Genomic DNA, 17,124 nt, shown 5'->3' on the forward strand with positions numbered 1-17,124 from the left:
TCATCCAAGCCTATATTCTTTTTATGCAGAACAGAAGAAACCAGATCATTGATTCTGTAACAAAATAAAGTAGTTCAGGGCATAAGTGCTTGTTTCTAGAAGAGAAAGTAAGAAGGACACCTACCTTGTGAGTAGAGAAGGATTTGCATCTCTAAAAGAACACAGGTAAACACTTGAACTAGGTTCTCCAATCCCAGGAGTTCAAAGGCCTCTCGAAGAGGGTAGTCAGAAAGAGGGAGTTCATTGGGCCCAGGCCTCTGGCAGATGACAGGTTCGTAAACACCGTAAAATTTCAGCGACCTCCCAGGAGGTGGAAGGGGTACCTCATAGAGGATATTGTGGATGTAGCTCTCAAGGGGTAAGGGTGGTGGCTGCTGTGAGGTAACCGCCTTGTAAAGCTGGAAGAGGAATTTCTTACAGGCTTGCATGAAAGGCAGAGGCGTGATCAGGCATATACTTTTTGAAACATACAAGGTGTCTCTGTTGATGTCGTAAGAGTTGTACCGCTGGAGTTTCAAGAGAGAGGTTGCATCTCCCTCATCAATACTACTCGCCAGGGAGTCCATACTGCAAGAGGACGAAGCATACACACTGCTGTACTGCTCAGCGTTATGCATCTGGTACAGCGTCTGCATTGCTGTGCAGATCTGCTTACTTGTAACTTCTTCATAGAAAGTGAGAACAAAGCCATAGGTTCGAGAACCATCTTCCCGGGTAATTATAAATGAGTGGAACTGAGGTTCTTTACTGTCAGCTTGCGTTCTGAAAGACAGCCCTTTAGGCATGCACAGCTGTGAAGAAATGGGAGGGGGGAGCATCAGAATGAGGCATAAATTCAAACCAGAAAAAAATGGGGGGGGGGGGTTCTTTTTACTAGGATCCAAAGGGTAAGTTTTATCCATATTTAACTTCAGCAATAGCTTTAAATCAGAAATACAGTGCAAGTTCTTCACTTAAATGTAGATAAAATATTCTCAAGAGAAATAGACGTGGGGGCCCACTTGGCTCAGCAGTTAGAGTGCTTACCTCTCAGCCCTGGTTCAGTTCCTGGGACCCACACAGGAAAATAAGAGAACTAACTCCTACAAGTTGTCCTCTTACCTCCACCATGTGCACACCCACCAACAGTAAATAAATAAACGCATTTTAAAAAATAGATGTAAACACACACATGGGGAAAATGTTCACTGTGCAGGTTTTTATTAAGAAAGAGAAGACTGGAGCCAGAGAGGCTGCTCAACAGGTAAAGGGGTTGCTGTTAAACCTTAGGTCCATCACCAGAATCTACACAGCGGAGGAAAAGAAGCTGTTTCCTGACTTCCACACACAGTAGTATGTACAGACAGACACATGCACACACACAAAATCCAACACTAAATACACATAAAATACTTAAATTTTTTAAAAATCTGTTTATTATGTATACACTTGATAGAAGAGGACACCAGGATCTCATTATAGATGGTTGCTGGGAATTGAACTTAGAACCTCTGGAAGAGCAAGCAGCCAGTGCTCTTAACCTCTGAGCCATCTCTCTAGCCCCTTAAACTTTTAAAAGAGAATGAAATCTTTGATTAGGACTCAACAACTCAGAAAACAAAAACAAACCCTGATCTTGAACAAGACTTGACGACAGACCATGCTGGGACCTTTTACAAATTCTTAATTACTTTTTTAAAATTTGAGACAATGTCTATATAGAGCCCTGGCTGGCTTGGAATTCCCTATATAGATCAGGCTGGCCTTGAACTCACAGAGATTCACCTACTCTGCCTCAGGAGTGCTGGGATTAAAGATGTATGCCACCACGCCCAGCTTTAAGTACTATTTTTAAAGTGATTATGACAGTGTTTCAGGGAGAAAAGAAAACATAAAGGCTCTTTTTTATTAGTGAAAAAGAAGTTAACAAAAATAAAAACAAGTGCCGGGCGTTGGTGGCGCATGCCTTTAATCCCAGAACTCGGGAGGCAGAGGCAGGCGGATCACTGTGAGTTCAAGACCAGCCTGGTCTACCGAGCGAGTTCCAGGACAGCCTCCAAAGCCACAGAGAAACCCTGTCTCGAAAAACAAAAAACAAACAAACAAAAAAAAAACAAAAAAAAACCAAGGACAGATAGAAAATTAAGAAGACATGAGAAAAGAAAGGGGTCCCCATACTCCAGAGTCTGGCTGAGGTTTCTGTTAGGTGAAAATCAAGAATTCCAGCATATGGGGTTGGAGTGACGGCTCAACATTTAAGAGCACTGGCGCTGCTCTTCCACAAGACCAGGATTTGATTTCCATTAACCACATGACAGTTTACAGCCATCTGTTCACTCCGGTTCCAGGTGACCCTATGCCCTCACTTGGTACCAAGCATGCATGCAGAGAGCATAGTCACATATGTAAGCAAAACACCCGTGTACATAAAATAATTTAAAAATTCTCTTCCTCTGCAGTCCTTGTGACCTAGAGTGGCTTTGCTTTATCAAGATGTAATGAATGCTACCCAAGCCTGTCACAGCTATCACTCTATGACCTCATTTTTAAGATCGTTGGCAACCCTTTGAGATACAACTTCACAAGATACCAAAAAATGTACATTTGGCTTTATTTTATTTTTAAGACAGAGTCTTACTATGTAGCTCTGGCTGCTCTAGAACTCAAAATGTAGTCCAGGCTGGTCTCGAAGAGATCACAGAGATCTGCTTGGTTCTGACTTTGTCTACTGAATGCTGGGTTTAAGGGAGCATATCATTCACCCAGACAAATTTGTCTACTTTAAAGATACTTAAGTGTGATTCCATATGCATATTTGGGTAATTTTACCCTTACCCTGAGCATCTCTGTTAAAAAAAATCTTGTAGCCGGGCAGTGGTGGCGCACGCCTTTAATCCCAGCACTCGGGAGGCAGACGCAGGCGGATCTCTGTGAGTTCAAGGCCAGGCTGGACCGACAGCCTCCAAAACAATACAGAGAAACCCTGTCTCATAAAAACCAAAAAAAAAAAAAAATCTCTTAATATATTCCAACTCTGCTTCATACAGGTGTTGTGGAATATCATTTTAAGATGTGCCACATTTGTTTATGCTGTTGAACATTTGTTTAATGATGCAGAGATGTGTTTCATTCTTTTATGTTGCATTGGTTTAAAGCTGTGCTACTGTGCCTGTCTAAAACACCTGATTGGTCTAATAAAGAGATGAACAGCCCACAGCAAGGCAGGAGAAAGGACAAGAGGGGCTGGCAGGCAGAGACTATAAACAGAAGAAAAAAACAGACGAGAAGGAGGAAGAAAGGGGCCAGCCACCCAGCTATGCAGCCAGACAGGGAATAAGGAAAGAAAAGACATACAGAAATAGAGAAAGGTGAAAACCCAGAGGCCAAAAACAGGTAGACAGGCTAATTTAAGAAAAGCTGGCTAGAAATAAGCCAAGCTAAGCCCAAGCATTTATAAGAAAGAATAAGCCTCTGTGTGTTTATTTAGGAGCTAGCTGATGGGCCCCACAAAAGAGCAAAAGGTTTAAAAAAAAAACCAACAACAACACAAAGGCCAATCATTAAACTCTTTTACTAAGGACAAAGTCAAGGATCCCAGGTTTTTTTGTTTCTTTTCTTTGAATTAGAAACAATCTTATTTTATATATCAATCCCAGTTCCCTCTCCCTGCCATTCTCCCATGCACCCCCACTAGCCCCCCCCCATCCTATCCCTCTTCTGCTTCATAGAAAGGGTGAGGCCTTCCATGGGGGATCATCAAAGTCTGTCACATCATTTGGGGCAGGGCCTAGCACCTCCGGCTCAGAGCCCCCTCCCACCCAGGCTGAGAGAGTATCCTTCTATGGAGAATGGGCTCCCAATGTCCATTCGTACACTAGAGATAAATACTGATCCACTACCAGAGGTCCCATAGACTGTCCAGGCCTCCTAACTGACATCCACGCATAGGGTGCCTTGTTTCGCAAGGATCCTAGGTTACTGTGAGTAGAAATCTCTGAAAAGATGTGTTTCTGGTTGACAGACCCTGCAGATACTGACATCACTTTTGCTATTTTGAACAAATATGTTTTATCCTAGAAAATATCCTTTAAAATGAAACCTTTTTATTTACTAAAACAGAAAGGTAGAACAAGGTATTTTAAATTATTTGTAACAGATTTTAAGAGGCCCAAATAAGGTTCATTTTGTGACAGATTATATTTTTATAATGAATCCAACAATATTTCTAGTTCTACATACTCTTCAAGACTCTGCCATGCCCCACATTAAGAGGTCGAGTCTACCCCTCTCCTGATCCAGCCAGGCTGCTGAGAACACCTATACCTAGCAGCAAACTTCCTACAGAGTCAGATAACTATCTGAATCTGACTCAGCCCCACCATACAGTGTGAAACACACATGGGCTTAGGATAGCTGTGTTCTAACATGATTGAATAAGAATAAGATGTAGCTGGACAAATTACAGTACACGGGATTGAGATGAAATAAATTACTTTATTGATGAGAGAATCACTTACAGGAGAAACTGACAACCCAGGGTTAGCACTCCGACAGTCTCTGCTGCTCTCCGAGGCCAGACCGGAACCCCAAGAGAGTGAGACCTCCTCTCCCCAGGTCCTTATCCCACACCCCACGTACACACCTGTGGCCACATCCAAATAGGCGTGGTCAGCGCCACAGGTGCTTAGTAAGATCTCTCCCTACAATAAACAGTTAAAACTTATTATATTAAAAGGGAATAAACAGATGGATTTGTACAGGGGGAAATGTTCAATCACCCCTATAATGAGATTCAACAGCAGTGACAAATGACACATAATGACATAGCTGTCAAGAATAAAAAAGGAAGCTCCACTGGCCACACATCCTGGAAGTCTTGAAGCACCAGATAAAGAAAACTGGTGGTGATGGCCATGTTTGTGGCAGGCAGCGTCACAGTGGACCACAAGGGCATCATCTATGATATGCCTTTTGTCTTCCACAGGTGCCAGACAGCCAACTGCTCCAGCAACAGACCAGAATGTCAAGGTTTAGCAGTACTGAACAAATGCCAGTGCCCTCAGGGAGAGGCAGTCCCCATCTCAGGAGATAAAAGTGAAAATGGAGATCGGCAATACACTGCTAGCTGGAAGACACACAGTGATCTGCACAGCGTGTGACGTGGGCTCGTCCTGGACATGGACAGGCTCGGGCTTCCTGTTCTTCTGACTAAACAGCTGCGGTATGGGAAGAAACGGGAGAAGCAAATGATAATCTGTGGGGACAGAGTCGTTGGGTGAAGGGGATAACTCCAGGAGACAGCAGAGCATCTATTACTAATGTGAAATCTGCCCCGTGCATATGGGTCTGATGTTAGCAACCTGCTCAACAGATGGTATAGTAAGAATATGTGAGGCACCAGATGTTATGGGTCTCAGCCAGTGGTCTCTGCAGAGTGAGATCTCATGCAAGCTGAGCTGCAGCTCTATTTCCTGGAGCACTTCCAGCTCTTGCACTCACTCCGTGTTAGCTGTGGGAAGTGATAACAGTAGTCTGTCTACTCTACACAATGGCTGAGGTTCAGAGGACTTTGTTTTTGATTTTTTGCTTTGTTTCATTTTTGCAAGACAGGGTTTCTCTGTGTAACAGCTCTGGCTGTCTGCAACTCCCTTTGTAGACCAGGCTGGCCTTCCAGAGATCTGCCTGCCTCTGCCTCCCAGGTGCTAAGATTATTATAAGTGTGTGCCACCACCGCCTGGCTCAGAGTTTTTATTACAGTGAAAACACAATGAGTAACGCAAAGCTGAAACTCTTATGATGGTCACTGAACCTGTTCATATTACATTTGCTCCAAATTTGGGAAGATCTTTCCACACTCTGGCAATAGCAGCCAAAGATTTAAGAATTTTCACATTAAACCTTGTGAGCAAAGAGCTTACTTCTGGTGGTCCAACAAAATCTGAATCCATGTTGTGGCTTAGTGGGGTAACCGTAATTCTCAGGTCTGGCAGGTAAGTTGTAACATAACAGGAACAGTACTGGCATCTTTAGATGGCAGCTGTGTAAGGCTGTGGAAAGCTACTACATGGACAATTAGAAGTATACTGTATTCTGAAGGGTAATGGGTGCCCAGCAAATGGGAATTCCCAGCTGGGAAACTCAAACCCTTCACTAAGCTCAAAGACTCCAAATCTTCAAGACTCATTACATGATCTTCAGCTGTCTGAGAGCACAGCAGATATAAGCCGGAGTAACTTCTTGTCTTCCTGCTTCTTGCATGCACACAGCAATGGAGAACAAACTCCTTTTCCCCTTCCCCAGCACCACTTGAGCTCTACCAAGATAGAGTAGCAGCCTGCCCACTGCTAAAAATACAATGTATTGAGACAACATCACTAAAACAATTTTTTTTTCACAAGTGTTCTTGAAACTTGGGGGTTAAAAACTAAAAAGATTGTTAATATTCTCATAAATAGTTGGAAGGAAGTAAGATATTTTATTCCTTTTGAAAAACTGAGGCATGTGTCTTCTGTTTTCTAAAATAAGTTGATAGGTGTTTATAATTTTAATTTGAAACTGAATAAATGTTTTCATAGATTAAAAAAAGAAAAGAAAAAGGGAAATGGCTGACTTGAAGCTGTCATGCTTCATGGCAAGATCAGATGAAGAGACAGCAAGGTGACACATGTCCTAGCTGTAGCCTCGCATAGGAAACACACCTGTGAGTACCAATCTTCAGTCATTAGTCTGTAAATCATCCTAATGCACAATGAAGCAGAATCTGCCAAGCCTACCCAAACCACAGATTTCTGTGCCAATTACTTTGCTTATTTACTGTCTTCAAAACATAATCTATGTGATCAGGCTTGTTGTGTGACCAAAGATGGTCTTGACTTTCTAATTCTTCTGTTTCTACCTCCCCAAGTGCTAGAACTTCCATGCTTGGCTCTATTTTTTTTCCTGCCTGGCCAATCAACCAATTAGTGTTTCATTCATTAATCTCTACATTTTTTAAAAAAGGATTTATTCTTATTTTATGTGCACAAATGTTTTGCCTGTATATAATTATGTACACCATGCACCCGCCTGGTACTCAGGAAAGCCTAAAGAGAGTGCCAGATTCCCTGGAACTGGAGTTACAGACAGTTGTGAGCTGGGAATTAAACCCAGGTCTTCCACAAGAGCAGCAAGTGCTCCTAATTGCCGGGACATGTCTTTAGCTCACCAAGGCTTCTCTTTTTATATCAGGTAGACAATATGGAAATGTAGTGACATGCAAAAACACTGCGAAAAGTCAAATTTAAATTTTTTTTATTTCATGCTTTTTGTTGTTTTTATTGTTGGTTTTGGTTTTTGTTTTGCTGATAGTGTCTGGTCATGAACTCTCTATGTAGACAGCCAAGAATGAAGTTGAATTCCTGATCCTTCTGTCTCTGTCTTCCAAGTGCTAAGATTATGTCACTAGGCAGGCTAAGACTTAATTTTATTGACAGGCTTTCCTACCATCTAAACCAGAGAATCAAAAAGCTCACAATGTTTTTGAAAAGTGGCCAAATATTCAGTTCAGTTAAGGGTTTGTAGCTTTCTTGAGCACACATTCAAACATTTACAGGAAAAGCTTGCCAAAAGTTATATTCAAGTGAAGAAAGACTTCCTATGCCACAGATAACAGATGTAAGAATTTTCTTTAAACGCTTTTCTACAAATTAAAAAGGCAAAATTTGTATTCTAAATTCTGGGAATCCTGAATTGGAAAGTATGATGACTTTTTCAAAGTCAGAATTGTATAAATTACCAGGAACAAAGACATTAAGTCTCTCAGGAAACCTGAGACATAAATCACAGTTTGCTCACAGCATCCTCTCCAACTGACAACTGAAAATAAGATGTGTCTTACAACCAAACACTGGACAATGCCATCCATGAGTGACCAAGTGGAAAGTGACACCTTCTCTAAGAACATTCTATTCAAAATGAAATCTTAAGAATCAATAAGAATTTACCATGGGTGCTGGAGAAACGGCTTAGTCATTAAGTCATTAATACTGTTCTTGCAGAGGACCAGAGTTCAGTTCCCAGTACCCATGTCAAGAAGCTCACAAGTTCCAGGGGATCCTATATCTCTGGTCTGCACAGGCACTGGCACTGACATACCCACACAAATATGCACATTAATAAGCAATCTTAAAACATGTATGCAACCATGCTATGGTGTATGTGTAGAGGTCAGGAGATAACTTCTGGGAACTGATTCTATCCTTCCACAGTGCAGGTTTGGAGGTAAGTGCCTTCGTCTGCTGAGTTATATCACTGAACCTAAAATAAATACGTTTGAAAAAATAATCCACCGTGGGAAAGAGATTCCAGCTAAGAGAAGTATCAGAATAAGCAGAAGCTAATGGAAGAACAGAATAGACAGGAGTAAAAGCTGATTAAACAGTGACTAATAAGTGAAAGTAAGAGCTCTTGTTGGTCCTGAACCAAGGCAGATGTATAGGAACCCAGAGAAGCAGACAACTGAATGTATACAGAAGAAGGTAAGACAGTTCAAGTGCTCTTAACTGCCAAGCTGACTCCAGACCTTAAAATGACACTAACAGTGTGAGTGGGTGTGTCGGACTCTTTTGCCTGCTCTTGGGACTCTTTTCCTTCTGTTGGGTTGCCTTGTCTAGCCTTGATATGAGGATTTTGCTTTGTCTTATTGTATCTTGCTTTGCCATGTTTGGATGTTGTCTCTTGGAGGCCTGCTCTTTTCTGAAGGGAAATGGAGGGGAAGTAGATCTGGGGGAGAGGAGAGGAGAAACTGGGAGTAATGGAGTGAGGGGAAACTGTGGTTGAATGGGTATTATGTGGGAGAAGAATTTATTTCCAATTGAAAATTAAGAATGTAAGAGCACTCATAACAAAACGTAATTGCTAATGGCAAGTAAACCCACATTCTAAATAAATTTGGAATTATTAAAAAAAAAAAAAGGAGCTGGGTGGTGGTGGTATACACCTTTGATCCCAGCACCTAAGAGGCAGAGGCAGGTGGATTTCTCTGAGTTAGAGGCAAGCCTGGTCTACAAAATGAGTTCCAGGACAGCCAGGTCTGTTACAAAGAGAAACCCTGTCTGGAAAGCCCCCTCCCCCGAAAAAAGGAATGATCTACACTCAGATACTCATTGCATGATTATGGACAAGTTACCTAACATCTATAAAACAAGGACAAGACTTCACATTGGGCATACATAAACATGTATATTAATTACTTTTTTCATCATTATGACCAAATACCTGACAATAAACACTAAGAAAGCATGGTGGCTTGAATAAGAATGCCCCCCCCACCATCAGACATTCTTATTCAAGATGGTTCAGAGGTTAAAAGCACTGGCTATTCTTTCAGAGGTTCTGAGTTCAAATCCCAGCAACCACATGGTGACTCCCAACCATCTCTAGTCAGATCTGATGCCCCCTTGTACCATAAAAGCATACATGTAGATAGAGCACTCACACATAAAACAAATAAATCTTTGTCTTTTTTATTTAAATTAGAAACAAGCTAGCTTTACATGTCAATAAAATAAATAAATCTTAAAAAATAAATAAATAAAAAAGATGCCAGGTGCAGAAGCAGGCGGATCTCTGTGAGTTCGAAACCAGCCTCATCTACAAGAACTAAGTCTCCAAAGCTACACAGAGAAACTCTGTCTCCACGAACCAAAAAAAAAAAAAAAAAAAAAAAAAAGACTGCCCCCATAGGCTCATATATTTGAAGCCTAGTCACCCATAAGTAGCACTATTTGAAAGATTAGAAGGTTTAACTTTATTGGAGGAAGTATGTCACTGAGGGTGGGCTTCAAAAGCCCAACCCAGGTCCACTGGTACCCTCCCTCTCTCTGACCATGGATCAGGATGCCTGCATCCCTCCATGCTCCCTGCCACGACGACAATGGATTAAACCTCAAAACTGTTCAGAAAGCACCCAATTAAATGTGTTCTCTTATAAGAACTGTCATGGTCATGGTGTCTCTTCACAGCAATAGGACACTGAGACCACAGGGAAGTTTTGCTCTGGCTCAGCTACCATGTGAGAGGAGCTATAGGCTATCATGGAAAGAAGGCATGTAATAATGGGAGCATGAGGTGGCTGCTTACTTTGTATACACTGTCAGGAAGCAGACAGAGAGAAATTCAGATGCCTTCTCTATATCACTTTTTATTCAGTCTGGGACACAAAGTCTATGGGATGGTGCCCCCTGCATCCAGTTAAACCTATCGCAAACATCACATACCTAGAGGTGTGTCTCCTAAGTGATTTCAAATCCAGATAAACTGGCACGCAGAGACTAACCATCACAATGCATATGTGAAAACAGCACACCTCAAGTACCTAGCAGGCATCTGCTAAATGATTTCCTTTCCTGACAATCAAGGCATAATGGAATCTTTTATGTTTTTTGGTTCTACCTTTGAAATTCTCAAGAACTACATCTATCACAGATCTCAATCTGTCCTCAGTAGTTTCTGTGTCCATCTTGTGCAACCTCTTACTTCTTCACTTGTGGTCTTTTGAATTATGTTTGCTATAGAGGTGGTGACTGTCTAAAACATTGCCAAGATCTTTAAGCTGTGTGCTGCCTAGAATACTGAAAGAAAAAAAACACTATTACCTTTCTCCTTTGTAAAAATCTCAAAGGAGCCATTTCTGTAAAATTTACTATTGTTGTTTGTAAGCACATACACATGGTGTGTGGGGTGTCGGCTAAGTAAGTGTATGTGTTTCAAAGTCAGAAGACCACTTTCACAGGTTGGTTCTCTCCTTCTACTATGGGATTTGAGAACTGAACTAGTGTCATTGGGGATACATGGCAAGCACTTTTACCCATTGAGCTAAATCCCTGACCAAGGAAACTTCTAATCACTCCTTGGTTACATATTGTCTGGATTCAAATGCTTTAATAAACAATTCCTAGGGACATTTCAATAAGCTCCTCTTACCTCATACCACTTGAGAGGCTGAGGCAGAAAGACTACCAAAAGGGCTAGAGTGAAATCCTGCTTATTAAAGAAAAACACGTTGGCACTATGGCTCAGTGGATGAAAAGATACTTATGACTAAATCTGACCAACTGACTTTGATCACCAGGACATACACAGTAGGAAAAGACATTGTCCTCTGATCTCCATATGCATGCTGTGGCATAGCTGAGTCCATATACATACATACATACATACGATAGGTAGGTAGGTAGGTAGGTGGGTGGGTGGGTAGGTAGAAAGATAGGTAGGTAGGTAGATAGATAGATAGATAGATAGATAGATAGATAGATAGATAAAGCAGGTTTTTTAAATATTTTTATTTATTTATTGTGTATACAGCTTTCTGCCTACAGGCCACCAGAGGGTACCAGATCTGATTCAAGGTGGTTGTGAGCCACCATGTGGTTGCTGGGAATTGAACTCAGGACCTCTGGAAGAACAGTCAGTGCTCTTAACCGCTGAGCCATCTCTCTAGCCCCTAGATAAAGCAGTTTTAGAGTTCCTTTCCATCTTCATGACAACATAGGAACCAATTATACACTATTCACTGATATATGGAAACATATTGTGCTCCTTCCCTCAAGCAAACAGTGGTTTATCACTGTTTACCAAGCACCGTGTATTAATATAAACCCAAACACAGCTGAATAGTAGGAAATAAAATGGACTTGAGGTTCTGTTGTATATTACTAACAAGTAATATACTGTGATAACTGCTGTGGGAGATCTGAGACCTCTCTGAGACTCAGTTTCCCCATCTGTAAGAAGAGACAGTATTATGTCCCAGGGGTCTGTGGAGAGATGGCTTGGTGTTTAAGAGAATATTCTTTCAGAGGACCTCAACTGACCCTCTAACTCCAGCTGCAGGGAAGCTGATGCCCTCTTCTGGCCTCTGTGGGCACTCATACACATGTAGCATACAAAAACTAGACACAAGCCTTTAAAAAGTAAAATCTTAAAAATACTATTTCTCATATAAGTTAAAAGATTAGTGGTATTAAATATAGACATTATATCCTAATAAAAGGTGCTGAAGAAATAGGGAAGAAAAAGAAAAGCATATACCATATTTACTGCATCTTGATCAAAAGGGCTCCATTCTAGGCTCTGAGGGTAGTGTGCCAGAACTTTAGATTTGAACGTTCTTCTCAAAGGACTCTGGTCAAAATTTTCACCTACAACAAATAATTAATAATCAATGAATAACAGGAACTTAAAAAGACATAATAATTTAAAAATATTTACTAGATATATAAATATTATTGGAGACAGAGTTTCTCTGTGTAGCCCTGACTGTCCTGGAACTTGCTCTGTAGACCAAGCTGGCCTCAAACTCAGAAATTTGCCTGCCTCTGCCTCCTGAGTACTGAGATCAAAGGTGTGTATCTTAAAAAACATTTACTAATTACATTTCATAACCTTATTTGAAAAATACTCGTCAACTGTAGAACTATCAATAAAAAATCTGCACTCAGAAAGCAGAGGCAGATGGATCTCTGTAAATTCTATATAAAAATCCCAGGCTAGCCAAGGTAAGACGTTGTCTCAAAATCCCCAAAAAAGTAATAAATAAAGAAAAATAAAAAAGACAAAAAAAGAAACCTATACTTAAAAACTTTAGAATCTGAATTTTAAAATCACAGCTATATTTAACACTAACAGGCAAAATACACTAATATCATGAATTTATTATCCTCATCTCAACATACAATAATAAAAGCTATATAGAAATGTTTCACTGAAGAAACACCTTGGTGGCGCACACCTTTAATCCCAGCACTGGGGAGGCAGAGGCAGGTGAATCTGTGAGTTTGAGGCAAGCCTGGTCTACAGAGCGAGTTCCAGGACAGCCTCCAAAATGATACAGAGAAACCCTGTCTCGGGAAAAAAAAAATACCTTGATTTAAGCTGAAGGTTATGATACTGAAGTTTTTCACACAAACACAATGCTGCAGTGCAGGTGGACAATTTTGTTTAAGTTGCCACAAAAGTGTCTGACAGACAGGGCTTTCTTTACATACAAGTTTTTAGTGACTGAATCAACAAAATCAGAAACATCATTGCTGAGCTGCCTAATGGGTAAAACACACTAAACACGTTAACCTTTTAAAGAAATAAGTAATTCTATACCCAAGTCAACACCTGTCAATTTTCTAGAAAGGTAACAGCAGACAGAGGCAGCACACACCTTTAATCCCAGTATCTGGGAGGCAAAGGCAGATTAATCTCTGAGTCCAAGGCCAGCCTGGTCTACAGAGTAAGTTCCTTGATTGCCAGGGCTACACAGAGAAACCCTGTCTTGAACCACACACCCCCAAAGGGGGAAAAAAATTAGTGAAAGTAATCAGATTTGTTGTCTATTTCCTTGACCAAATTAATTTCCATAAAACTGTTATCCCCAAATAGCTTAGTTTCATAAAAAAAGCTTGATCAGATGGATCTTAAACACTCAGTGTAAAAAAGTTAATATCCAGGAATTAGAAGACCTCAAAGGAATTTCACCATCCCTTGTGGTTTTCTTTCTTTTCTTTTTTTTTTTCCTTTGGTCTTTTTGAGACTATTATCAGCTCAGGTTGTCCTGGAGCTCACAGAGATTCAGCTGTCTTTGCCTCGGGAGTGCTGGGACTAAAGAACTGGATGCCTTCTATTTTTCAGTTCTAATTAAGTACTAAGTACAATTATGGAAAGATATAAATGTATTTTACCAGTATTTGCACAATTAAAAGAATTGCAAAGCAATCAGACTTAGAAGTGGCACTGACATCCTGCGAAACTTGACTCAGTGTCCACTTGGGATAAAAATATGAAAAGATAAAATACTAAAACAGCTTTGAGTTGTGTGAGTTAAAAAGAAATCACACAAGGGAATGTTACACACTGATATTTTATTGCCAACTACACTGTTAAATGTATAGGAACTTCTATAAAGCACGCAATTTAAATGTATTTGCTGAAAACAAGTAAACTACTGCTTGTAAATGAAGTCCTTAACAAATGTTCATTTTCCTTTGGAGTCTCTGTTTTTTAGTCAAGTACCATAGTTTTGTATCTTTCCAGTATGTAGTGTAACACGAAAAATAAGTGACCCAGAGACTGGTTCAAACTTCAAGCTATATATCTGAAAAGCAAAGTAGCTGGCCACTGGCTCTCACCTCTAGCTCAGGCTGAAAGGGCTGATCCACGTACCAGCTCTCAGGATTAAAGGTGTATACCACCACCTCCTAGCTTCTGGCTGCTGGGATTAAAAGGTGTGTACCTGATCTCTATAGCTTGATGCTGACTTTGCTTTTCTCAATCTTCAATCAAGCTTTAATAAATCACAAATAATATACTACTATAAATAGTTTCATATTCTAGGAGTTGAGAGCTTCTACTTCCAGGAGAGAAACTGTCAAAGGCACCCCTATCTAGGTGTGGTTTTTCATGTCTATAATTCCAACAGTTGAGAGGCAGAGGCATGAAGACCACTGTGACTACTAGGCCAACTTGGGCTTCATAATGAATTCCAGGCCAGCCTGGGCTACAGAGTTGAGTTCTTTCTCAATAAATAAACAGACAAATAAATAAATGCTTTCTGGGGGTTGGAGGGATGGCTCAGTGGTTAAAAGCACTGTATGCTCTTCCAGAGGACCTAAGTTCAATTCCCAGCAACCACATGGTGGCTCACAACCATCTGTTGCCCTCTTCTGGCCTGTAGACATATATGCAGGCAGAACACTGTATACATAATAAATAAATGCTTTCTTAGGAAATTCATCAATTTTTACACCTTACTCCTAGGATATCTAATGACCAAAGGTTGAGGAGATAAATGTTAACTATGAGCCAATATGACTGAGGAACACAGAATTCAGGATTTATCTGGATAAATGATGTTCTTAAGCTGTACTAAATGTCTGTGTGAACACTAAGATATTTTATATTTTATTGGTCTGAAAAAGACTAGCTTTCACTTCACTTTTGGTCTATAAATAAATAGCCTGGAAAAAGATCCTCTGGTCTAAAATCTACACTACTCAGCCCACCTCAAATCCCAGCACTCGGAAGACAGAGGCAGGTGGATCTCTGTGAGCTCGAGGCCAACCTGGTCTACAGAACCAGCTCCAGGACAGCCAACAAGCAAGCAAGCAAAAATCCCTATGTTGCTAGGCGTTGGTGGCGCACGCCTTTAATTCAGCACTCAAGAGGCAGAGGCAGAGGCAGAGGCAGGTGGATCTCTGTGAGTTTGAGGCCAGACTGGTCTACAGAGCGAGTTCCAGGACTGCCTCCAAAACAATGCAGAGAAATCCTGTCTTGAAAAACAAACAAACAAACAAACAAAAAAACCTATATTATTGACAGCTATTGTCACAGCATAAAGTTTGCCATCAGATAATGCAAAATTATAGAAACCCTCTCTTTTGCCTATTATCTAGGACCCTGAAATGCCTATTTTTATCCATAACAATAAATATCACAGGAACAGAAGAAACAGAATATGACCCATGATGTAACTACTTGTAATACTTACCTTTTAATGAATTCCTGCCTGTGCATGGTTAAAATAGTAACATCTTCATTCAGATATCAAGTTATAAATGGGACAGAAGATAAATAGGAGAAGTCATAACAGTTTCTTTTTTCTTTTCTTTTCTTTCTTTTCCAAGACAGGGTTTCTGTGTGTAAGAGCCCTGGCTCTCAGACCAGGTTGGCTTCAAACTCAGAGATCCGCCTGCCTTTGCCTCCCAAGTGCTGGGATTAAAGGCCACTACACCTGGCCAACAGTTTTATTTTTAATATAATTGTTCTGTTGCCTGTGGAACCACCAACATTCTCAAGGTACAACCAATTTACCCCCATAAAGAATTTTACAAAAATACAAAACACACCACCACCACCACCACCACCACCACCACCACCACCACCACCACCACCGATACTTGCACGTTATTAAGATCTCTACCACTACCTCGGTAACACCTCCACCATCTTAACTCTACTACCACCACAGCTACTAGCACTACCAGCACCAGTTTCTCTTACACTGTTAAAGAAGAAAGAAAGAAGTGCAACGAGGAAGATCACTGCTGTATGTACAGCTGTCTTGGCAAATATTATTTTGAAACAAATTAGGGAAGGAATCTGATATCACTGGTAGGGATTCAGAAATTAGCAATTGTAGTTATTCTAGTCTTACTAACATCAGTGGGAGAAAAAAGTTCACAGGAAAAATGACTGGGCTTGAGATTTTGGATTAACATGAAACAGAAATTGTATATAAACACCCTTAAATTAAAACTTATCTTTTAAATATAGTCCTGAAACAAATAAGGGCTATACATTTTTTCAAGTTTAATATATTTGTAAGGGACCTATGTTAAATTTTTACCATTTCCAAAAGATAGCTACAATGTTAATATCATATGCTATTAACTATATATATGACTAATTTCAAGTAATATTCCCAAGTAATCTACTAAATTTAAACTTTAATTAAGCCTTTCCTCATAAGGAAATAGGAAATACATGCCAAGACAGCTTAGACTAATAAATATATTTTTTCAAGGCTTAAAGCAAAGTGAAATGTTTATAAAAATTAATATGCAGATGAGAGAACAAAATACAAATATCACCTATGATTTTGTCTAACCAAATTTAAGAAACATTCACAATGGGACATGGGGTGAATTAAAATTATGATTTATAATACCCCATTCATTTTTAAACTATTTTTACCTGAAGTCGTATTTGCAGTATCTTGGCTCTTGCCATGACGATCTGCTTCTAGCCATTGGTACAAAACTACATAATGTAATAGAAACAAAAAATCTTTATGAACAAAGCAAAAACAAATAAAAAACAAAAATGATACTGAGGAATGGAAAATGAAGATAAAAATTTAAATAAAAGCAATTAAATTTGAGACATTCAGGTCAAGCACACTGCTTAACCTCAGGGACATATAGTTTACAAGCAAAGAACACAAGTAATTTTAACATAATAACTACTACTTAGACATCTGCAACACTTATAAGTATAGGAGGAAAGCACAAACATCTTAAGACTGATTTCAAGAAAAATACTAAGACAAAGGTAACAAAATATGATGATAAAACAAAATGGCTGGTAAGAATGGTACCCTGACCAACTGGAATGGATGTG

General features: G+C 40.0%; 1 protein-coding gene across 4 annotated transcripts in view; it reads right to left on the reverse strand.

Moving 5' to 3' along the window:
- Dennd5b (DENN domain containing 5B) overlaps positions 1–17,124 on the reverse strand; it is a 118,595-nt gene that overhangs the window by 75,775 nt on the left and 25,696 nt on the right. For 2 of the 4 annotated variants that reach the window (XR_005876634.1, XM_040743673.1), the window contains exons 2-4: positions 16,699–16,764; positions 12,049–12,158; positions 125–791 (exon numbers count right to left, since the gene is read on the reverse strand). Coding sequence is in view for 3 of the 4 variants with exons in the window: in XM_040743673.1 (XP_040599607.1) it covers positions 125–791; positions 12,049–12,158; positions 16,699–16,764 (843 nt within the window). In the remaining variant the exon portion in view is untranslated. The remainder of the gene's footprint in view (positions 1–124; positions 792–12,048; positions 12,159–16,698; positions 16,765–17,124) is intronic. The other 2 variants (XM_040743674.1, XM_040743675.1) reach the window with 1 other exon arrangement.

Source organism: Mesocricetus auratus, unplaced genomic scaffold (assembly GCF_017639785.1).
Source record: "Mesocricetus auratus isolate SY011 unplaced genomic scaffold, BCM_Maur_2.0 Super-Scaffold_100001, whole genome shotgun sequence".
Classification (NCBI taxonomy): domain Eukaryota; kingdom Metazoa; phylum Chordata; class Mammalia; order Rodentia; family Cricetidae; genus Mesocricetus; species Mesocricetus auratus.